Source organism: Conger conger, chromosome 4 (genome assembly GCF_963514075.1).
Source record: "Conger conger chromosome 4, fConCon1.1, whole genome shotgun sequence".
Taxonomy (NCBI): domain Eukaryota; kingdom Metazoa; phylum Chordata; class Actinopteri; order Anguilliformes; family Congridae; genus Conger; species Conger conger.
Window position 1 is genome coordinate 2,506,970 of NC_083763.1, and position 24,253 is coordinate 2,531,222.

At 44.0% G+C, this 24,253-nt stretch overlaps 1 protein-coding gene and 2 long non-coding RNA genes across 4 annotated transcripts; 2 read left to right on the forward strand and 1 right to left on the reverse strand.

The window, feature by feature from the left end:
- Positions 1-2,046: 2,046 nt before the first annotated feature.
- LOC133125969 (probable cyclin-dependent serine/threonine-protein kinase DDB_G0292550) lies at positions 2,047-8,754 on the forward strand. The gene is made up of 10 exons (XM_061237729.1): positions 2,047-2,051; positions 4,156-4,472; positions 4,632-4,734; positions 5,029-5,409; positions 5,908-6,099; positions 6,658-6,756; positions 6,973-7,866; positions 8,080-8,603; positions 8,692-8,708; positions 8,746-8,754. Exons 1-10 carry the CDS (start codon positions 2,047-2,049, stop codon positions 8,752-8,754), a joined length of 2,541 nt encoding a protein of 846 aa, XP_061093713.1.
- A 70-nt stretch (positions 8,755-8,824) lies between these two features.
- On the forward strand, positions 8,825-10,510 carry LOC133126884 (uncharacterized). The gene is made up of 3 exons (XR_009708557.1): positions 8,825-8,907; positions 9,051-9,136; positions 9,515-10,510. It is a non-coding gene; the product is annotated as an uncharacterized LOC133126884 (long non-coding RNA).
- A 2,344-nt stretch (positions 10,511-12,854) lies between these two features.
- LOC133126883 (uncharacterized) lies at positions 12,855-19,557 on the reverse strand. Of its 2 annotated transcripts, none has more exons than XR_009708556.1 (3): positions 18,946-19,557; positions 15,419-16,616; positions 12,855-14,774 (listed from the first exon to the last, which is right to left on the reverse strand). It is a non-coding gene; the product is annotated as an uncharacterized LOC133126883 (long non-coding RNA). The 2 variants fall into 2 exon arrangements; XR_009708555.1 differs by having other exon boundaries at positions 16,494-16,616; positions 18,946-19,556.
- Positions 19,558-24,253: the final 4,696 nt, after the last annotated feature.

The following is a 24,253-nucleotide window of genomic DNA, read 5'->3' on the forward strand; positions in this document are numbered from 1 at the left end:
ATATAATATATATAAGACATATAATCCCTGTGTTTATGAAAACAAACCATTTGATTATCATGCTTTTCAGAGCAATCATACCACTCATGAAAGCAATCTTCCTTTTTTCAAATATTCAGCAAATTGTGTGAATTATTTTTCCTGTAAGACATCACTCATTTAATATGCATGCAGATAAGGTATGTACATTTCATACATACCTTATCTGCATGCATATTAACTGAGTGATGTCTTACATACAGATAAGGTATGTATGACATTACATTTCATATAGTACAGTAATCAAACATTCCAGTTGTATAGTTGTACAGTGCATCCCTGGAGATTTCGTTGCCTCATGAATGTGAATTTGACAAAGGTTCTGATCCCATGTGCAAATTCACATGAAGCAAAACTCAACAGTGTCCAAAAATTAAGAGACAACTTGGACTAAAATTTTTTAGAAATGAATTCCACACATTCAGATGCTTTTTGGCACCAGCCATACTACCATTACGGTCACACAACACCCTCCCTTCTGAGCTGGTTTCTATGAGTCCTACTTCCTGAAAGAAGACAGTATCACTTTCTCCCTTCAGTTGGAACAAGCTCGCCGTGTGGTGGAAGTAAACATGTTTTATTTCGTTTTGTTACTCGTATATTTGCCCCTGTGCTTTGGACAATCAGGTAAGAGAATGTTGAGACCTTTGGAGACCACAAACGTGAGCACACCTTTCTGGTATAATTAAGAGTGAGTAATGAAAATGGTCCATGACCAAGCTTGTGCTGCATCTGAGAATAATAGCAGTTGCTCAGATTGATATTTATTTTTACTTACTTGCTGTATGTTGTTTAATACAACAATTATTATATTATTATATTATTATTATAAGTTGTAAGTATATTATTATAAGTCATAAGTTATAAGTCTTATTTCATAAGATGAAAGTATTTCAATATGACCTGGTTAGCCCAGTAGGCTGAAATCATATGATGAAATGTTTTAGGATAAAAAAGTGTACCCTGTAATTCAGTGCACTGCTATACAGTCACCAAAGTCAATTCTTTTGTTTTTGCTATGCACTGGAGACAATTGAGTTTGAGGTCAAAATATGCAAATGAGATGACAGATCCGAATTTCAGTTTTTATCTGGTATTTTTATCTAGATTTGTTAAACAACGTAGAACATATCACCTTTTGCATCAGTACACCCAATATTTAGGTGAGCAAAAGTATTGGAACATGTGACTGACAAGTGTTTCTTGTTGCCAAGATGTGTCCTGTTAGATTGATTGGTTAAACAATAAATCGTTTTTAATGTCTACTCTTGGTTTGCCCTTGGGTTTTGCCTGTGAAGAACGCATTTGTGTTAAAACAATGAACCAACGATGAACCTGTGTTTGGGAGAAAATCAAGCCATTTTGAAGCTTAGAAAAGAGGGGAAACCATTGCATTTGGGATAGCTTGTACAACAACTTGTGTCCCGAAAAACAAAGAAACCACCAAAGAAAACAAAAACAGAAGCTGTGAAGAAAACTACCAAAACATCAGTCAGTGACATCACAAACAATGAAGGTATCTCAATCAACCATTCAAAGAAGACTTAGGGAGCAGCAATATAGAGGCTATACCACAAGATGCAAACCACTCATCAGTAGTACAAATTAGTGAGTAGTAGCGAGATTAGAATTAGCAAAGAAGTACAGAGATAAGCCACAAAAGTTCTGGAACAAAGTATTAGGGACTGATGAGACCAAGATTAACATCTACTAAAGTGATGGAAAGGCCAGAGTGGAGCAGGATTAATTCAGAAGTCGACAAAATGGAGAAATGCACCCAAACTAATTGGGAGGAACCTCACTGTCCAGCATTAAAATGACCCAAAACACACAACAAAGGACTTCATTAGGTTTTAGACTGGCCAATTCAGTCATCAGACCTTAACCCAAGTGAGCATGCATTTCACCTCCTGAAGAGGAGATTGAAGGGAAAAACCCCATGAAACAAACAACTGAAAGAGGCTCCAGTAAAAGCCAGGAAAAGCATCACAGAAGAAGAATGCAACAATGTGGTGAGGTCAGTGGGTCGCAGGCTTGATGTAGTTATTGCAAGCAAGGGATATGCTACCAAATATTCAGTGTAATTTACTTTAATTTACTTAAATACTCTCTGTTCCAATACTTTTGCTCATCAGGTGGTCTGAAACCAAAGGTGCCATGTTCTAACGCATCTAGGTGTGAATACCAGGAAATAAAAGCCGAAATTCTGAACGGTTTTATCGCGTTCATCTTTTTTTTTTTTATCTGAACCCTAAATGTATTCAGTACTTTGCAATGCAAAGTTCCAATACTTTTGGAGGAGACTGTATATAAACAGGACATGGGAGTTATTTGGGACCGATTTTGGTGGCCTCCTCCCTCGAAAGCTTTGGGCCTCTAAAATCACCCCTGTTCTCCCCCTTTATGACAGTAGATTTAAGATTTAAGACCCTTTTTCCGACTATTACGGTCATTCATTGTATTTATGTCAGTGTCATTTTTGTCTCAAGATACAAGAGTGCCACCTAGTGGCCAAGCACCATTTTATTTCAGGTGTAACTCACAGGAAGTCTCTCATGCAAGTAGTCCAGTGGGGCAGAGACAATTCAATTAAATTCTATTTTATTTGTATTGCACTTTACACAACAGACTGTCCCAAAGACACTTTAAATAGTCAACAGAAGGGAAGAAAAATGGGAAATATCAGCCCAAAGCCTAATGTTTACTATTAGAAGAAAAACCCTCAAATAGTGGCAAAAAAAAAACTCCCGATGGGAAGAAATCTTGAGAGGAACCCGGCAATGTAAATGATATTTCATTACATTTTATTTAGCAGATGGGTTTGTCAAAATAGACGTACAAAACAGTGCATATCAAGGTCATACCAACAAACAACCGAACACCCAGATAAGGTACAATTCATATATGATTTTTGTAAGGCCAGGAACATATGTCCAGTACACAAGGTGAATATATAGGCGAAGTCTGTAACTACCATAGAAAGACAACTACAACTAGTTCAGGTATTAAGGCAGCAGGTAATCTAGGAAGTCCACATGCATGGATGTAGAGTGACTCATAGATTGCAGATTAAATATGAAGGCATTGCAGATTAAATATGAATCAAGATTCAGTACAGTACCTAATTAAGTACACCTATTTGTATGTGTTCTGTGAGGCTGCAAAGGGGTACTTTATTCATTAACTTTATTCCTTTTTATGTCAACAAGGTTACATTCTGGCTTTTGAGAGGGACACCACTTACAATTCTTTTTGCGATTGTATTATATGTTCACCACAAATTCGTATAACTACGTTTTTCTGCTGTAACGTAGGTAGCTAGCTAACTGTCACTAACTGTCACTAACTGTCACTAACTGTCACTAACTGTCACTTCAGCACTTCTGCTGCTGCCAGGCAGACGCGTGTCTCACTGCGGTCAGAGGAGGCATGCCGTTACAGAACAAGCGCATCTGAAATTAACAGATTTTTTCTGATCTTGCGCTAGTAGTTGACTTGTTGGTACACTTGTATGTTAAGCTCAGAAGAGCAGGAGTGTGACACAGCCATTATGTCTCTTCCGCACGGTTCAGCAGGGCGCCCTTCCGCTGCACACCATAACAGAGGGAGGAATTTGCCCAATAAGACGAAAAACCCCCCCACAATATATCAAAGTAGCTCGCATTTAACCTGGAGGAAAAAAACAAAAAACATTTCATTTGATTTAATGTTATGATATTTAAGTGTTCATATTACTTAGCTAACTGTTCAGCTGATTAGCCTAAATTGTAGCCCTCAGGGTTTTGACCTTTAAATCACATCTTTTAACACATGATTTTAAGTGGAAACAGGTTATTTTCAAGGCGTAGAGGATAAAAGCACATAGAACTGATTCAGAGCTGATACAATGGTGTACTCAACAGTAATGTCAGTGCAACAAATGGCAATTTAATGTATGCTCTCGAATTACAACAGCTGCCCAAACTACAACGGAGGCTCCAATTACAACGACTGCTCCAATGACAACAGCTGCTCCGGCAACAACAATCACTCCAACTACAACAGAGGCCCCAACTACAACAATCGCTCCAACTACAACAGATCCCCCGACTACAACAGCTTCTCCGACTACAACAGCTGCTCAAACTACAACAGCTATCCCAAGTACAACAATCGCTCCAACTACAACAGCTACCCCAAATACAGGAGCTGCCCCAACTACACCAGCTTCTCCGACTACAACAGCTGCACCGACTACAACAGCTGCCCCAACGACAATAGCTGCTCAAACTACAACAGCTGCCCCAACTTCAACAACTGCCCCAACTTCAACAACTGCCCCAACGACAACAGCTGCACTGATTACAACAGCTGCTCCAACTACAACAGCTGCCCCAACTACAACAACTCCCCCAACTGCAACAACTGCCCCTACTACAACAGCTGCCCCAACTGCAACAACTGCCCCAACTACAACAGCTGCCCTGACTACATCAGCTTCTCCGACTACAACAGCTGCTCAAACTACAACAGCTACCCCAAGTATAACAATCGCTCCAACTACAACAGCTGCCCCAACTACAACAACTCCCCCAACTACAACAGCTGCCCAGACTACAACAGCTACTCAAACTACAACAGCTCCCCCAACTGCAACAGCTGCCCCACCTACAACAGCTGCCCCAACTACAACAACTCCCCCAACTGCAACAACTGGTCCAACTGTAGCAGCTACCCCAACTACAACAACTCCCCCAACTTCAAGAACTGCCCCAACGACAACAGCTGCACTGATTACAACAGCTGCTCAAACTGCAACAACTGTCCCAACTACAACAGCTGCACCGACTACAACAGCTGCTCAAACTACAACAACTGCAACAACTCCCCCAACTGCAACAACTGCCCCAACTACAACAACTCCCCCAACTGCAACAGCTGCCCCCACTACAACAGCTGCCCCTACTACAACAGCTGCCCCCACTACAACAGCTGCCCCTACTACAACAGCTGCCCCAACTACACCAGCTTCTCCGACTACAACAGCTACTCAAACTACAACAGCTCCCCCAACTGCAACAGCTGCCCCACCTACAACAGCTGCCCCAACTGCAACAACTGGTCCAACTGCAGCAGCTACCTCAACTACAACAGCTGCACCGACTACAACAGTTGGCCCAACTATAACAGCTGCCCCTACTACAACAGCTGCCCTGACTACAACAGCTGCCCTGACTACACCAGCTGCCCTGACTACAACAGCTGCCCCAACTACAACAACTCCCCCAACTTCAACAACTGCCCCAACGACAACAGCTGCCCCCACTACAACAGCTACCCCAACGACAACAGCTGCACCGACTACAACAGCTGTCCCGACTACAACAACTGGTCCAACTACAACAGCTGCACCTACTACAACAGCTGCTCAAACTACAACAACTCCCCCAACTGCAACAACTGCCCTAACTACAACAGCTGCCCCCACTACAACAGCTGCCCCCACTACACCAGCTAACCCAACTACACCAGCTTCTCCAACTACAACAGCTGCCCTGACTACACCAGCTTCTCCGACTACAACAGCTGCTCAAACTACAACAGCTACCCCAAGTACAACAATCGCTCCAACTACAACAGCTGCCCCAACTACACCAGCTTCTTCGACTACAACAGCTCCACCAACTACAACAGCTGCCCCAACGACAATAGCTGCTCAAACTACAACAGCTGCCCCAACTACACCAGCTTCTTCGACTACAACAGCTCCACCAACTACAACAGCTGCCCCAACGACAATAGCTGCTCAAACTTCAACAACTGCCCCAACGACAACAGCTGCACTGATTACAACAGCTGCTCAAACTACAACAGCTGCCCCAACTGCAGCAACTCCCCCAACTGCAACAACTGCCCCTACTGCAACAACTCCCCCAACTGCAACAGCTGCCCCCACTACAACAGCTGCCCCAACTACACCAGCTGCCCCAACTACACCAGCTTCTCCGACTACAACTGCTGCCCTGACTACACCAGCTTCTCCAACTACAACAGCTGCTCAAACTACAACAGCTACCCCAAGTATAACAATCGCTCGAACTACAACAGCTGCCCCAACTACAACAACTCCCCCAACTGCCCCAACTACAACAGCTGCCCAGACTACAACAGCTACTCAAACTACAACAGCTCCCCCAACTGCAACAGCTGCCCCACCTACAACAGCTGCCCCAACTACAACAACTCCCCCAACTGCAACAACTGCCCCAACTACAACAGCTGCACCGACTACAACAGCTGCCCCAACTACAACAACTCCCCCAACTGCAACAACTGCCCCAACTACAACAGCTGCACCGACTACAACAGCTGCTCAAACTACAACAGCTGCCCCCACTACAACAGCTGCCCCAACTACACCAGCTTCTCCGACTACAACTGCTGCCCTGACTACACCAGCTTCTCCGACTACAACAGCTGCTCAAACTACAACAGCTACCCCTAGTATAACAATCGCTCCAACTACAACAGCTGCCCCAACTACAACAACTCCCCCAACTGCAACAACTGCCCCAACTACAACAGCTGCACCGACTACAACAGCTGCTCAAACTACAACAGCTGCCCCCACTACAACAGCTGCCCCAACTACACCAGCTTCTCCGACTACAACTGCTGCCCTGACTACACCAGCTTCTCCGACAACAACAGCTGCTCAAACTACAACAGCTACCCCAAGTATAACAATCGCTCCAACTACAACAGCTGCCCCAACTACAACAACTCCCCCAACTGCCCCAACTACAACAGCTGCCCAGACTACAACAGCTACTCAAACTACAACAGCTCCCCCAACTGCAACAGCTGCCCCACCTACAACAACTCCCCCAACTGCAACAACTGCCCCAACTACAACAGCTGCACCGACTACGACAGCTGCTCAAACTACAACAGCTGCCCCAACTACAACAACTCCCCCAACTGCAACAACTGGTCCAACTACAACAGCTGCACCGACTACAACAGCTGCCCCAACTACACCAGCTTCTCCGACTACAACAGCTACTCAAACTACAACAGCTCCCCCAACTGCAACAACCGGTCCAACTGCAGCAGCTACCCCAACTCCAACAGCTGCACCGATTACAACAGCTGGCCCAACTACAACAGCTGCCCCCACTACACCAGCTTCTCCAACTACAATAGCTGCACCGACTACAACAGCTGCTCAAACTACAACAACTCCCCCAACTGTCCCAACTACAACAGCTGCCCCAACTACAACAGCTACTCAAACTACAACAGCTCCCCCAACTGCAACAGCTGCCCCCACTACACCAGCTGCCCCAACTACACCAGCTTCTACGACTACAACAGCTACTCAAACTACAACAGCTCCCCCAACTGCAACAACTGCCCCCACTACACCAGCTGTCCCAACTACACCAGCTTCTCCGACTACAACAGCTACTCAAACTACAACAGCTCCCCCAACTGCAACAACCGGTCCAACTGCAGCAGCTACCCCAACTCCAACAGCTGCACCGACTACAACAGCTGGCCCAACTACAACAGCTGCCCCCACTACACCAGCTACCCCAACTACAACAGCTGCCCCCACTACACCAGCTTCCCCAACTACACCAGCTTCTCCAACTACAATAGCTGCACCGACTACAACAGCTGCTCAAACTACAACAACTCCCCCAATTGCAACAGCTGCCCCCACTACACCAGCTGCCCCAACTACACCAGCTTCTACGACTACAACAGCTACTCAAACTACAACAGCTCCCCCAACTGCAACACCTGGTCCAACTACAACAGCTGCACCGACTACAACAGCTGGCCCAACTACAACAACTCCCCCAACTGCAACAACTGCAACAGCTGCCCCACCTACAACAGCTGCTCAAACTACAACAGCTGCTCAAACTACAACAACTCCCCCAACTGCAACAACTGCAACAGCTGCCCCACCTACAACAGCTGCTCAAACTACAACAACTCCCCCAACTGCAACAACTGCCCCAACTACAACAGCTGCACCGACTACAACAGCTGCTCAAACTACAACAGCTCCCCCAACTGCAACAACTGCAACAGCTGCCCCACCTACAACAGCTACTCAAACTACAACAACTCCCCCAACTGCAACAACTGCCCCCACTACACCAGCTGCCCCAACTACACCAGCTTCTCCGACTACAACAGCTACTCAAACTACAACAGCTCCCCCAACTGCAACAACTGGTCCAACTGCAGCAGCTACCCCAACTCCAACAGCTGCACCGACTACAACAGCTGGCCCAACTACAACAGCTGCCCCCACTACACCAGCTACCCCAACTACACCAGCTTCTCCAACTACAACAGCTGCCCTGACTACACCAGCTTCTCCGACTACAACAGCTGCTCAAACTACAACAGCTCCCCCAACTACAACAATTCCCTCAACTGCCCCAACTACAACAGCTGCCCTGACTACAACAGTTCCCCCCACTACAACAGCTGCCCTGACTACAACAGCTGCCCCAACTACAACAACTTCCCCAACTTCAACAACTGCCCCAACGACAACAGCTGCACTGATTACAACAGCTGCTCAAACTACAACAGCTGCCCCAACAACAACAGCTGCACTAACTACAACAGCTCCCCCAACGACAACAGCTGCACCGACTACTACAGCTCCCCCAACTACAACAGCTGCCCCAACAACAACAGCTGCACTAACTACAACAGCTCCCCCAACGACAACAGCTGCACCGACTACTACAGCTCCCCCAACTACAACAGCTGCCCCAACGACAACAGCTGCCCCAACTACAACAGCTGCCCCAACTACAACAGGTGCTCCGACTACAACAGCTGCTCCAACTACAACAGGTGCTGCGACTACAACTGCCCAAACTACAACATGTCCAAACAGTCATTGCATGACGTCACTGCCTGAGATGTGTCTGCTTTTTTTTTTTGCCTCCTCTCAAATCTGCTCACGATTCTCATGTAAAATCTGTTATTGTCTGCAGATCTCACGACCCTGGCAAGACTGGAAGTTTCCGTCAATTCCGCAGTTGAACTTAACACTTGTACAATAACTCCATTTGTGGAAGAGGTAGGTACAAAAATGCACATTTTTGTGTTTTCATAGGTTTCTTTCATATGTAATGAATTATTGCATGGTTAATTCGTAGCAATTATTTGTATATTTCTTTGGTTATTATTATTATTATTATTTTCTCATTTTTCATTTGCTGGATTTTCAGTCGCAACTTATTCGCAGTAAATACCATCACAGAGTTGAACACTTTCATGGTAATCCATTAGTGATTTAATAGCTTCCAGCCTTTAAATGTGTTTACCTTAATAGCGAGTATTATAAATTTGACTTTTTGAAGCGGTTTTGCCGCTTATTTCCCTTCATAGATTTGAATACGATATCAACTTTTTTGTTTGTTTTGTTATACTTGATTACTGTTCTCTTTTTTTCCAGGTCGAACAAAGACTCCGGGGTCGTTTTAACGGAACCATTAAGTTTACAGTTAAGTCCATAAGAAGAAAGGGGCAAAACGAATCGCAATTTAATTTAATCAACCCTGTAACATCTTGTCCATCTCCAGCACCTGTTTCTTAGTGATTTTTTCCAACAGCTGATCTTCGTCTCCAGCATACTTCTTCACCGTTCCTCACCTGTTCTGTCGTGGACTGCAGTGCCAATTGTCAAATCAGGTCTGCCCAATCCTGTTCCACGAACTCTCTCATCCTTTACCTTTTAATTTCAACCATAATTTACATTTTACTCATTTGGCAGAAGCTTTTAATCCAAAGCGATTTACAAGGTTCTTCCACAGGTTAAAGCATCAAATTCATAACTCGTAAAATACGCGTGAACGGCTGTTCTAAACGAAAAGACAGTCATCTTAAGTGCAAATTATTATTATTATTTTTGGGTTAGGGTTAGACAAAAGGACTATCGGAAGGGGCCGGGAAATCAGGAGAGAGGACTAAGGTAGAGTTTGAAACGGTGTGTTTTTAGTCTGCATCGAAATATGGGGAGGGATTCTGCTGTCCTGACAGCGGTAGGCAAGTAATTCCACCACTGAGGAACCAGAACGGAAAACAGGCGTGAACCTGCAGCGCGACTGCCAGGTGCTCGACTAGAGCTGGCTCACCGGAGTGGTTTTGCTGGGGACTAGGGAGCAATTAAAGATTGTATGTAAAGTGGGCAGTCCCCTTAGCAGCCTATTTGACTCACCTGAATCTACTAATTAGCAAGATCTCTCGCTGTTGAATGAGGTGCGCTTTGTGAAAACCTACAGGACGGTAGATTTCCAGGAACAGGCTTGGGCAGCCCTGCACTAGCTGTTGAAAGATATGTGCTTTGTTTGGTTTGGAGTGAAAAGGGGGGGAAATAGAATAATTGTTACAAAAAGTAGGTGTGCACAATTATTATGCAACTGGGAAATACATTGTTTTTTCCATTTATTTCATAAACAAACAAAAAAGTATTTTTTTTACTTGATTATAAATAATAATGAAATAAAATAAAGTGTTGCGTTGCGCAAGTACGCGAACAAATTACCGCGAAAAGAACTGTGTGAGTGACTGATCGCGGACCTCTGACGGAAAAGTGAGTTGGAGAAGAAAGCCAAGTGATTCAAGTTAAGTTCAAAATAAACAAGGCTGGTATGTTGCGATAACTTCGTTCACCCGGTTCGTTGCCGAGTGAGTCACGCTAATGTTTCGAAGACAACTTTTATATTACAGGATACTTTTTGGTCAGTGAGTGACCAAAACACTCAAGACACTTGCTATTGCAGTACTGTATTTAAAGTAGCTACATCTACATCTAATTCTACTGTATGCTGCAGTATTAAAGCGGGTACATATAAGTTACAGCATGTTTCTACAGTATAAAATGTTGTTACTACTCTTGCTATTAATATTCTATATTTCTACCCGTTTCTTTTTTGTACTTTTCAATTATTTATTTGTTTTAACACCTCTATTGTTCTATTTCGCCGTTCTCAGCTTTGGCAGCATTGTAACCACTGCAGTCGTGGCTATAAATTGAATTGACAGCCTGACATGAGTTCATGTTATTTTCTCTCATTTAACGTTAAACGTGCCACAACCCCATAATGAATATGTACATATGTAGAGTAACGATCTAGCTAGGAAATTGAAATCTTTTGCGAATAATAATTATTCATTGACGTTGATCTATTTTGTAAGTCTAATGTTAGTTAGCTAGCTTGCTAACGTAGCTACACGTTGGGGAGGGACTATGTCGGAAAAGGGCTGTAATTCCTACAAGGTTCTTTAACAGTGAGATGGACCTCATCGGAGGTTTAAACCTGAAGAAGGTTTGTTGTGTAGTGCTGTGATTCTGGCTGTGGCCATTTTTTTCCAGATAATTACTTTAAATGAGATGCCGATTTGACTTCTTTGGTGACGCCCTCCTGTGGCTGGAACATGTTACTGCCTTGGTTTTGATAGGGGCTGGCTCACTTAATATGCATGCAGATAAGGTTTGTGTGATGTTACGTTTCATACAGCACAGTCATTAAACGTGCCAGTCATACAGTACAGCCCCTCAGAGTTCCCATTGCCTCATTCTGTCAGGGCGTGGGACAGAAGAGCCAAACGCAGATTCAGGGAGGATGTGAAGAAGGCAGGCTTTATGAACGCAGGGAAGATCCAGAACGTAATCCAGAAATGGGCAGATGTCATGATCCCAACAGAGGGGTACCATCCAGGGAAATCCAAGCGTAATCACAAAAACAGGCAAAAGCAGAAGACAGTCGAGCAAGCGAATGTACCGAACACGAAATCCAAAAACACAGGGACTTAAAGGCCGAGCTGGGAGTAGAACCAGAAAATCCAAAAACCAGAGCACAGGAAAAACAGAAGGGGAACTGGGTTGGAAAATAAGGCTTGGGACCAGGGTAGGGAACAGAAAACGGGTAAGATTAACTTGTGAAGGAAAATAGCAAATAGGTGAGGTTAAATACAAAACTGATTAACAGACAAGAAGAGACCTGACAGAATGGCAGGTAATGCATATTTGGAGAGTGTGGCGGAGACTCTAAATGGAGAACAGGTGAAAGGAATTATGAATAGAAAACGACTATGGAAAGCCAAGTGGGATAAAAAAAACAACACAATGTTTAGTCGAAGTTCTGATCCCATGTGTGAATTCACATGAAGCAAAACTAGTGTCCAAATATTAAGAGGGCAGCCTGTAGCGTAGTGGTTAAGGTGCATGACTGGGACCCACAAGGTCGGTGGTTCGATCCCCAGTGTAGCCACAATAAGATCCACACATCTTAAGCAAGGCCCTTAACCCTGCATTGCTCCAGGGGAGGATTGTCTCCTGCTTTGTCTAATCAACTGTACTTCACTCTGGATAAGAGCATCTTTCCAAATGCCAATAATGTAAAAGAGACAGCTGCAAATATAATATTCAAGAAATGTAATTCCACGCATTGAACATCTCACCACTCCTCTTTGAACTGGTATTTTTACATTACATTACATTATTGGCATTTGGCAGGCTGTGTCGAAGTGTCCCTGAGCGAGACACCTAACCCCCAAATGCTCCTGACGAGCTGCTTGACGCCTTGGATGGCAGCCAATCGGTCGGTGTGTGTGTGTGTGTGTGTGTGTGTGTATGAATGGGTGAATGAGAAGCATCAATTGTACAGCGCTTTGGATAAAGGCGCTATATAAATGCCAACCATTTACCATTTAGTTGAGACAAAAATGCATGAATAATCAACTACACAAAAAACTGTACATATGGTCAGGAAAGAAAGAGTCGTTACTCAAAATTCGAGGATTTTAGACAAGTTCAGCTCTTTATTCGTGGTTCCAGGTAGTGTGTACGTTCTCCTGAGCTTTCAGCAATCTTACACACCAATATTGAAACATGGCACAGTTTAAGTACAATTTCTAAACAAAGGGGGGATCTAGCCAGGAGGAAGTCTTCATACATTCCTCTACGCAAGTTGGAGGAATCTAAACTCAAATTCTGTGACAGGTTATTTACATTTAAGAAAATATAAAACAATACAATTATTTCTTCGTATACATTTCATATTTCAAATGTCAACATTAAATTTCTTTTAAAAATATATAATATAAATATAAAGTATTTGTGCACAAATATAAAGTATGTGTATACATACATACTACAATTTAAATACATTATATTAATTTCTAAAAGTGCAGTCACCCAAACTAATGCTAATATTCTGTTATGAAGGAGAAAATTAAAAACTAAAATTTACATTTACATTTTAGTCATTTGGCAGATGCTTTTAATCCAAAGCGACTTACAAGTGCATAGGTTCTTCCACAAGTCAAAGCATCACATCCATAACTAGGAAAATACACATGAAGTGCTGTTCTAAACATATAGCATATAACAAGAGGGATAGGGATATCAGAAAGGGGGGCGGGGGAAATCAGGAGGGAGGACTAAGGTAGAGTTTGAAAAGGTGTGTTTTTAGTCAGCGTCGAAATAGGGGGAGGGATTCTGCTGTCCTGACAGTGGTAGGCAAGTCATTCCACCACTGAGGAACCAGAACGGAAAAAAGGCGTGAATGTGCAGCTCGACCGCCAGGTGCTCATAGAGAGGAAACCATAAGGCGACCAGAGCTGGCAGACCAGACTGGTCTAACTGGGGAGTAGGGCGGCCTGTAGCGTAGTGGTTAAGGTAAATGACTGGGACACGCAAGGTCGGTGGTTCTAATCCCGGTGTAGCCACAATAAGATCCGCACAGCCGTTGGGCCCTTGAGCAAGGCCCTTAACCCTGCATTGCTCCAGGGGAGGATTGTCTCCTGCTTAGTCTAATCAACTGTACGTCGCTCTGGATAAGAGCGTATGCCAATAATGTAATGTAATGTAATGAGTAGGGAATGATCAAGGATTGTATGTAAGGTGGGGCAGTCCCCTTAGCTGCCTGAAATGCCAACACTAGGGCCTTGAATCGGATGCGTGCGGCAATAGGAAGCCAGTGGAGGCCAATGAGAAGCTGGGTGACATGACCCGACCTGGGCTGACTGGTGCAGCATTCTGGACCAGCTGGAGGAGCTTGATGCACACGCTGGGAGACCGACTAGGAGGGAGATCCAGTAATCCTGGTGGGAAATGACGAGAGGAGTCAGAGAGGGGAGAAAAGGAGGCTAGGGAGTTGGGGAAGGTAGGAGGGTCAGCAGGGGGAGAGGGTTGGGAGAAGGAATTACAAATGGCGTCAACCTTCTTTTCAAAGGAGACAAAGTCATCAGGTGTGAGTGATGGGGGGGGGTGGGGGGGGGCAGAAGAGAGGAGAAGGTTGAAAACAGTTTGCGGGGATTAGAGGCGGCCGCGTTAATTTTCGAGTGAAAGGAGGAAGATTTAGCTAGAGAGACAGAGGAATGGAAAGATAAGAGGGCATGGAAGGAAGCCATATCAGTGGGGAGACAGGACCTTTTCCATTTTCTCTCCGCTGCCCGCAGTTTGGTTCGGAGATTTAAGAGTGTACATGTTGCAGGGGACGATGGACTGGCGACCTGTCCGGGGTGCATTCCTGCCTTTCGCCCAATGTATGCTGGGATAGGCTCCAGCCCCCCTGCGACCCTGTTCAGGATAAGTGGGTTAAGATGATGGATGATGAATGAATGTTGCAGGGGCTGCTTCAGAAGACTCCTCTACAAGGGCTGAACAGAACTCTGTGAAGTCTCCTGGCAAGGAAAACGGAGCTCAGGTTCTATGAAAAGAAAGAAATGTGCACAGTTAGCGAACAAAATGTGGAAACAAAACAGCATTCCAACAGTGGTTCCATAATTGTACAAGAAGCAACTTCCTGGAATGGTTTGGAAGCACACATTCCCTTAGAAGGAACGGTTGATATGAAATGTTGCATAATCATAAATCATAATCATAAATCACAAAATGAGTGATCATTTTCACACATGTCCTTCCTGCAGATAGGGGTATCTTTAACCAAGAATGCACTGAAAACCATAACCACCATCCTTACTAAATGACTTGAATACAGTATATATTAATAAAATGCAATTGTCAGAACTGCTTAAATGTGTCTAGTTCCATTTACTCAAGCATCTCCATTTTACTCAATTTTATGACTCGAACAGTCATTACTAAAGCGAAGTGAGGAGTACATATTACATTTGAGTTGTCTGATTAACTAATGCTTAAATATATTCAATAAAACACATAAATGGAGTTTGCTATAAATAGGGCATAGAGGTCATAACTTAGGCCTTCATTGCTTCATCTCTTTACATTACATTTAAATGTATTGTTTTATTAGAAGATGTGATTATTATTATTATTATTATTATTATTATTATTATGTTATTTAGCTCACTCTTATCCAAAGTGACTTACAGTTGATTAGACTAAGCAGGGGACAATCTCCCCTGGAGCAATGCGGGTTTAAGGGCTTTGCTCAAGGCTGCCTCCTCGACCCGATGCCTTGATGGATTTGGCAGATCGTGCACTTTGAGGCTGGTGAGTTGATGGATTTGGCAGATCGTGCACTTTGAGGCTGGTGAGCTGATGGATTTGGCAGATCGTGCACTTTGAGGCTGGTGAGTTGATGGATTTGGCAGATCGTGCACTTTGAGGCTGGTGAGTTGATGGATTTGGCAGATCGTGCACTTTGAGGCTGGTGAGTTGATGGATTTGGCAGATCGTGCACTTTGAGGCTGGTGAGCTGATGGATTTGGCAGATCGTGCACTTTGAGGCTGGTGAGCTGATGGATTTGGCAGATCGTGCACTTTGAGGCTGGTGAGTTGATGGATTTGGCAGATCGTGCACTTTGAGGCTGGTGAGTTGATGGATTTGGCAGATCGTGCACTTTGAGGCTGGTGAGCTGGTTCACACTACACCTCCTTCCGGCTCTGTGCAGGGCTCACCAGACAGCAACGACTTCTCAAGAATTCTGCCGATGCCAATCTGTTCGTTTATTTTCCCAATTGCTCATGAATTTCACATGTGGTTTCTGAGAACATGTTGATAAATGAGGCCAACTGTGCTTTACAGCGATAGACACATTTACACAATTGTGCAATTTAAGATGTTAGAACACGGTTTTGTTTCAATTTTTTGTTGTAAATTGTAAACTTGGCACACTTGCGAAGGAGGGCCCTTATTCCTCAATGTGTCCTTCCAAGTGTAAATATAGGTTGATTGATTGATTGTGTTCATACACAATAAATTAACTCTGCAAGAGTTGAAATCCAAACATTTTACTGTGCAGCCACTTATGCTCGTGTTAATATGAACGCACTCTTAAGTGGGTGCATACTCAGGACAGTCCATTGTAACACAGTGTCTAAAAAGCACACAGCATAATTCCTAAAGTCCTTAAATAAATCCTTAATCCTTAAATCACACATGCTAATTCAGCCAAACAAACCAGCTATTAGAATCGTAAGCAGAAATCAAAGTTAGGGGTACCCTCAATGATGTCCTGAGGTGCACAGCAGCAGCAGCAGTAGCGACTGAGAACGACCCCAATTCTTGAAATGCATGAAAGTGCCAGGTTGCATATACCAGGGCCCGAGCTTCTATTCAGGTTATCTGAGGAGAAAATAAATTCAATCAACTTTTGCAAATAATACGCAATCCACAGACAAAATAGCCTTTCCCTTAATCTCGGTCTATCGATCGATCCGGTGAGAATGTGCTGAAGTGATTTAGTAACGTCAGTGTACCGCCGGAGTTGAGGATAGAGCAGGTGCAGACGGTGTCAAAGCTCTCGTTCGCAAAAACTACTCATCGTAACATGGTACGGAAATTAGGTTAGGATTGTCGGCGACGAAGATAGGGGGTAGCTTTTCTAGTGTCACGTGGAAGGTGTTTAGCGCCTCCTATAGACCGAGAGGGCCGGGACTTCGGAGAGTACTTACACTTACAGCCGCCTCATCGGCACGTTTTGCCCAAGCTCAGATCCCGGGGAGGGTCTCGTCAAGCGGACGTGTTCGTTACAACTTTACTCTTCATGTATTCGTGTTTTTATGTCCCAGTAGGCTAGTTTTGTACTTATGTGGCGAGAGCGACAGATGAGGGAGGTGTTTCCCATGTTGCTTCGAGTGAGTGCCAGGAGCCTGGAGGCTGGACCGAGTTTGCCAGTTGGGTGGGGCTCGGTGTGCACGTGTGTACTACGTCACTACTCTACAGGCACTCTACTGCCGGGTTTGGGGCGTGACGCAGCTGTTTCTTGTTTGTCTAATGAAGCCGGGCTTAAAAGAAGAAGAAGCAGGTATGGGGCAGACGCGAGAGAGAGACGCCGGGGGTTGAATGTTGGGTTCCGCGAACGGAATTTTAGCTTGTTGGTTATTTTTTCAGTTCGTTGTGTTTGGGATTTTTTTATTTTCTTTCTTGGTTCCTTTTTGTTTAGGCTGTCTCCCGCATTGGCGGAGGTTAGCTGGCTGGCAGCCCCGGAAAGGAGTAGTGGAAGTCGAAGGGGGGTGGGGTTGGTGCGAGTTTGTGGCGTGCTGTTTTTAATAAATAAAAACAAATAAATAGCCTTGTGTGTTGTGGTTTTTCACCTTTTAGAAGCCTTGTCCTGATTCAGCTAGTTGCTCTTAACTGTCGGTAGCCCCTTGTGCATTTATAAGACGCCCTATATTTTTCTATGAGATGAGAAAAGTTGACAAAGCGGAGTTTTCCTGCTAAATTAAGGACAAGCCCACTTCACATTATGGAACTACGATATTCGATATAAAGACAATCAAACGGTGTATCCCTTGCGATTCCAAGTTCTATCGACGGTAGCCAGAAATATGAATTTAGACCGGTGAGCCTACTGATACGTTAGCTAATGTTGCTAGGCTAACAGCCTATTGCCTTGATTAAAAAAAAAAAAAAAAAAGTCTACCATCTTCTGTAGAACAGGAACGAACACCAATCTGTTTAGCTAGAAAACTGAACGAAATCGTATTGTGTTTGGGACTGTAATACCAAATGTAATCTGGCACACAGTGGATTGGCGATATTTTTCCGATTCTAAAAGTGGAGGACAACCCAGATCCTCCAGTCCGTTTAGAGGGCGGCGTTGTGTGCTTGGCACAATCAATGAAGTTTAAAAGTGTCAGAAACATGGGGGAAAAACAAAAGACAAAACCGGAACGTCTCATTTTATTGCGCATGTCATTCACATAGATGGCAGCTAACGTTAGCTAACAGATGCTAATCGGCAGCCGTACAGAGGAACACTAAGATGATTTGAACATACCGTTAGACCCGACCTAGCCTGTAGTGAAGTGTAGCCTCTAGTTAGCTAGCTAACGTTGTAGCTAACGTTACATTAACCAACCACCCCCCAACAACGTTACATTAGCTAGCATCATATAAATGAGACAATTTCGTTCAGTTTTCATAAATTATTTTTATATTCCAACATTTACTTACCTGTTCGTACCTTAGTTAAATGACACAAAACACTGCCTGCTATTCACATTCCTCAACCTGATCCACCCAGAACAAAGTTATTTGCTGTTGCAACTAGTTAGCTAGCTAGCAATAGGTTTCCCAATAAGGCTAGCTAGAGTCTAAATTGCCCATAGTTATGAGTGTGTGAGTGAATGGTGTGTGTGCCCTGTGATGGACTGGCGACCTGTCCAGGGTGTACTATTCGTCCCATGTATGCTGGGATAGGCTCCCCCCATACTTTTCAGCAGAGCTGTAAACTTAGTTTAAGTTTAAGAAAGCATTGATACAAATATGAATGAATGAATGATTAAGCCAAGCATTTCAATTTTTCAGAATGATAGCCATTTATTTTTGCCAAATTGGAGTGGATTTTCCTTCACGAGTTGGCGAACCTTTGCCCCGCCAAATGAAACATACGCCCTTGACACACAGCTACACACTTTTTTCTGTAAGATTTAAAGTTCAATACACTCACCGTCGGATGCATATCCCTCTAAATCTGTCTGCCGTTGTCAGGTTTTCGGCAACATCGGATGTTCCCATTCCAAACCGTTCTGTTTGCGAACCACGCGTGATGTATTCATTGTAAAGGTGATGCCATATTACTGTGGATTCTTCCATAGTTTCAAGTAGGCTATCTTAGTTAGCTGAGACACGTCGGATCTTGTTGCTGTGTCGGCTCTCCGTGAGGTCACTCATGCTTTATGTAGTGGAGTTGTGTGCTGGGCTGGGCGTGGTGAACACAGTGTCATCCGCCGTACCGTAGCCGGGCGCACGCGCGTTTATTTTGACGGGGTGTTTCCACGAGTTGCCTGTTTTAAAACGAAAGCACTCGGCACACGAGATTTACAATGGAAAAACTCACCAGGAATGTCTCTTTTCAAATATACTAACATAGTTACTCGCGGACATGAACAGGGAAAAACAAAAGACAAAACCGTAACTTCTCATTTTATTGCACATGTCATTCACATACATGGCAGCTAACGTTAGCTAACAGATGCTAATCGGCAGCCATACAGAGGAACGCTGGGATGATTTGAACATGCCGTTAGACCCGACCTAGCCTGTAGTGAAACTAGTTATCTAGCTAACGTTGTAGCTGACGTTACATTAAATCCCCCCCCCCCCCAATCCCCCCATCCCCCCCAACAACGTTACATTAGCTAGCATCATATAAATAAAACAATTTCGTTCAATTATTTTTATATTGCAACATTTACTTACCCGTTTCGTACCTTAGTTAAATGACACAAAACACTGCCTGCTATTCACATTCCTCAACCTGATCCACCCAGAACTACGTTATTTGCTGTTGCTGTTGAAACTAGTTACCTAGCTAGCAATAGGTTTCCCAGTAAGGCTAGCTAGAGTCTAAATTGCCCATAGTTATGAGTGTGTGAGTGAATGGTGTGTGTGCCCTGTGATGGACTGGCGACCTGTCCAGGGTGTACTATTCGTCCCATGTATGCTGGGATAGGCTCCCCCCATACTTTTCAGCAGAGCTGTAAACTTAGTTTAAGTTTAAGAAAGCATTGATACAAATATGAATGAATGAACGATCAAGCCAAATAAAACATACGCCCTTGACACATAGCTACACACTTTTTTCTATAAGATTTAAAATTCAATACACTCACCGTCGGATGCATATCCCTCTAAATCTGTCTGCCCTGTTGTCAGGTTTTCGGCAACATCGGATGTTCCCATTGCACACCGTGTCCACGGTTTCTCAAGTTCTGTTTGCGAACCACGCGTGATGCATTCATTGTAAAAGTGATGCCATGTTACTGTGGATTCTTCCATAGTTTCAAGTAGGCTATCTTAGTTAGCTGAGACACCTCCGATCTTGTTGCTGTGTCGGCTCTCCGTGCGGTCACTCATGCTTTACGCAGTTGAGTTGTGTGCTGGGCGTGGTGAACACAGTGTAATCGGAAACCGGGCGCACATGCGTTTATTTTTTGGAGGGAGATCTTATTATTATTATTTTTTTGGAGGGGGATCTTTTTTTTTTTTTTTGCTGTGACGTTACAATCGTCAGCTAGCCCCCCACCCCAACAACGTTACATTAGCTAGCATCATATAAATGAAACAATTTCGTTCAATTATTTTTATATTGGAACATTTACTTACCCGTTTCGTACCTTAGTTAAATGACACAAAACACTGCCTGCTATTCACATTCCTCAACCTGATCCACCCAGAACTATGTTATTTGCTGTTGCTGTTGAAACTAGTTACCTAGCTAGCAATAGGTTTCCCAGTAAGGCTAGCTAGAGTCTAAATTGCCCATAGTTATGAGTGTGTGAGTGAATGGTGTGTGTGCCCTGTGATGGACTGGCGACCTGTCCAGGGTGTACTATTCGTCCCATGTATGCTGGGATAGGCTCCCCCCATACTTTTCAGCAGAGCTGTAAACTTAGTTTAAGTTTAAGAAAGCATTGATACAAATATGAATGAATTAACGATCAAGCCAAATAAAACATACGCCCTTGACACATAGCTACACACTTTTTTCTATAAGATTTAAAGTTCAATACACTCACCGTCGGATGCATATCCCTCTAAATCTGGTTGCCCTGTTGTCAGGTTTTCGGCAACATCGGATGTTCCCATTGCACACCGTGTCCACGGTTTCTCAAGTTCTGTTTGCGAACCACGCGTGATGTATTCATTGTAAAAGTGATGCCATGTTACTGTGGATTCTTCCATAGTTTCAAGTAGGCTATCTTAGTTAGCTGAGACACCTCCGATCTTGTTGCTGTGTCGTCTCTCCGTGCGGTCACTCATGCTTTATGCGGTTGAGTTGGTGTGCTGGGCGTGGTGAATACAGTGTAATCGGAAACCGGGCGCACATGCGATGCAAGGGGGATCTGAACTTGTTGCTGTATTGGCTCTCCGTGAGGTAACTCATGCTTTATGCGGTTGAGTTGGTGTGCTGGGCGTGGTGAACACAGTGTAATCGGAAGCCGGGAGCACGTGCGTTTATTTTGCAGGGGGGGTTCCACGAGATACCCGTTTTAAAACGCAGGCACTCGGCACACGAGATTTACATTGGAAAAACTCAACAGGAATGTCTCTTTTCAAATATACCAACATAGTTACTCGCAGACATGAACAGAACTTAAAACAGGTACATTTAACCTGCTCAGTTGAATCGACAAAAGCGGCATATATGAAAGCAGTTTCCAGCTGCTGGCAAATGTTTTCCTCTCCATTTAGTATAGATCACTCACTCGCTTCTCACTGGGAGGTGCCCCGGCTGTATGAAAGGAACAGACCTAGTAACTTGCCACTTCGGCAGAAACTTGCGTTACTTATCTAGTTCTGGGCTGAATGTGCATGTTTTGAGCTCTGTTCAGGTCCGCGAGTAGCTGTCGTATGTTTGGAAAGAGATGTTCCTGTTGAGGCTCTGTTATAGGCTCTCTAGAATACGATGAGCCCCAGTACGACCGCCTTTGACCGGGATTGATAATGTAGTTGCAGAGAAAAGGCGCCAAAGACTTCAATCAGTGGACCTTAATAAATATATCCGTATCCAAGATGGTTTAATTGTGATTATTGTAGCCTAGTTATTTGTTATGATCTTCTCGACCAGTTGCTGTCTGAGGATAGCTAAAAGAAGGAAGTTGGGACAGAGAGGTTGCGGGTGGGTGACAGGCGGGGTAAGTGCAAACACTTTTTTTTTCTTCTTATTTTTCAGGATAATGCAAAATGCTAATTCTTGGCGTTATTGTCCTCGAATTTGAAAGGGGATTTGTCCAATGATTCCACTTTCACTGGTTCAGCTTATGGAACTTTGTTTTAGTAATATTTAGAGTAGCTCTTGGAAGACGAACCCAAAAGGGTTACCTTTCAGAAGACACCGGGATTATGCCTGTAGTCAAAAGGGTTCAAGAATAGTGATCATTTTATTTTGGGTATGTCATTTTCGAGCTTGTCAAGAAAAGTGGAAATACTTCAGTGGTTAACCATGTTTTAGGCAATGTAGGCCTATTTCACTTTATGGAAGTAGCCCCACCAAAACATATAGGCTAGTGCAGTAGATCTAAATACATTAAATTACGCCTATATGCACAATTCACGCTATGAAATTAGGCACTAGCTTTTTAGGCTATAGGCCTATGGATAGCATTAAACAGCATTTTATATTAAATATTACATTGTCTACAAGCATGTCTATATGTGTCCTGAGACCTTTTATGTGGTCCAAAGGGCAATAGGCCTCATATTGCAGTGTTAACTCACTATTTCAGAATGCGGTAAAATGGACTGCATTTATCCAAAGCACTTTCCTATTAATGTCTCATTCACACACACACACACACACACACACACACACACACACACACACCTACGGTGACAGGCTCATATGTGTTTTTGGGGTTTGGAGTAATTGCTCAGGGACACTTTGACACACCCAGGGCTGTCGCTCTTACTTCCTGAGCAAATGTCGCCCAATTAGTTAGAAATCAATTAAGCCCTCAAATATGCCGTTAAGTAAATGGTAAATTGTTGGAATTTATATAGCGCCCACACGGAAAAAAACGTTGTTTTGATGTTTTCGTTTCATAGCTCATACTGGACAGACACTAGCCGATATTTTGGTCTCTTGCATTTCTTTTAAATCAGCCGATAAAAGATGATAGCCTACCAACCGAACGCAGCTCTCTTGGTCCGATTGCTATAGTAATGATTTGTCTTAACTTTAGTTTGCTGACTAGACGGTGTCCAGTTCGCTGAGCAGAGCCCATGCAGTTTAATGTTTGTACCGTGAAGGTTCTAGGTATAGAATAAAGTGTTCGCTAAAGTAGCGAAATATAGTCGTATTTTTTTTATATAATTATCTATAATTCAGTACGTTTTAATGTTGCGAAGCTGCAGTTTTAGCTATAGGAGCTATGTAGGCTGTCTTCGACTGGGTTGTGGATCTTGGCAGAAGACCGATTGGTAGGGCGCGCTAATTGTAATTTAATAGCCTTCTAACGTTAGATAGCTAGTTTCAAGTTGGCTATCTTAGTTAGCGGAGACACCTCGGATCTTGTTGCTGTGTCGGCTCTCCGTGAGGTCACTCATGCTTTATGTAGTTGAGTTGTGTGCTGGGCGTGGTGAACAACTGCCCCTACTACAACAGCTGCCTCAACTACAACAGCTGCACCGACTACAACAGCTGCCCCAACTACAACAGCTGCCCCGACTACAACAGCTGCCTTGACTACACCAGCTGCCCCAACTACAACAACTGCCCCAACTGCAACAACTGCCCCGACTACAACAGCTGCCCCAACTTCAACAGCTGCCCCAACTACAACAACTGCCCCAACGACAACAGCTGCTCCGACTACAACAGCTGCCCCAACTGCAACGGCTGTTCGTAAGTGCAATTTTTTTTTCTTGGGTTACGGTTAGACAAAAGGACCATCGGAAGGGGCCGGAAAATCAGGATAGAGGCCTAAGGTATAGTTTGAAAAGGTGTGTTTTTAGTCTGCATCGAAATATGGGGAGGGATTCTACTGCCCTGACAGCGGTAGGCAAGTAATTCCACCACTGAGGAACCAGAACGGAAAACAGGCGTGAACCTGCAGCGCGACTGCCAGGTGCTCGACTAGAGCTGGCTCACCGGAGTGGTTTTGCTGGGGACTAGGGAGCAATTAAAGATTGTATGTAAAGTGGGCAGTCCCCTTAGCAGCCTATTTGGCTCACCTGAATCTACTAATTAGCAAGATCTCTCGCTGTTGAATGAGGTGCGCTTTGTTGTGGTTGGAGTGAAAACCTACAGGACG

Bases quoted from the DNA above. Each gene is read 5' to 3' on its own strand.
- LOC133125969 (XM_061237729.1), top strand. The intron at 4,473-4,631 runs GCAACAACTGCC...ACAGCTGCCCAG, and splicing joins CTACAACAGCTGCCCCAACT to ACTACAACAGCTACTCAAAC. The intron at 6,100-6,657 runs GTATAACAATCG...CCACTACAACAG, and splicing joins AACTACAACAGCTACCCCAA to CTGCCCCAACTACACCAGCT.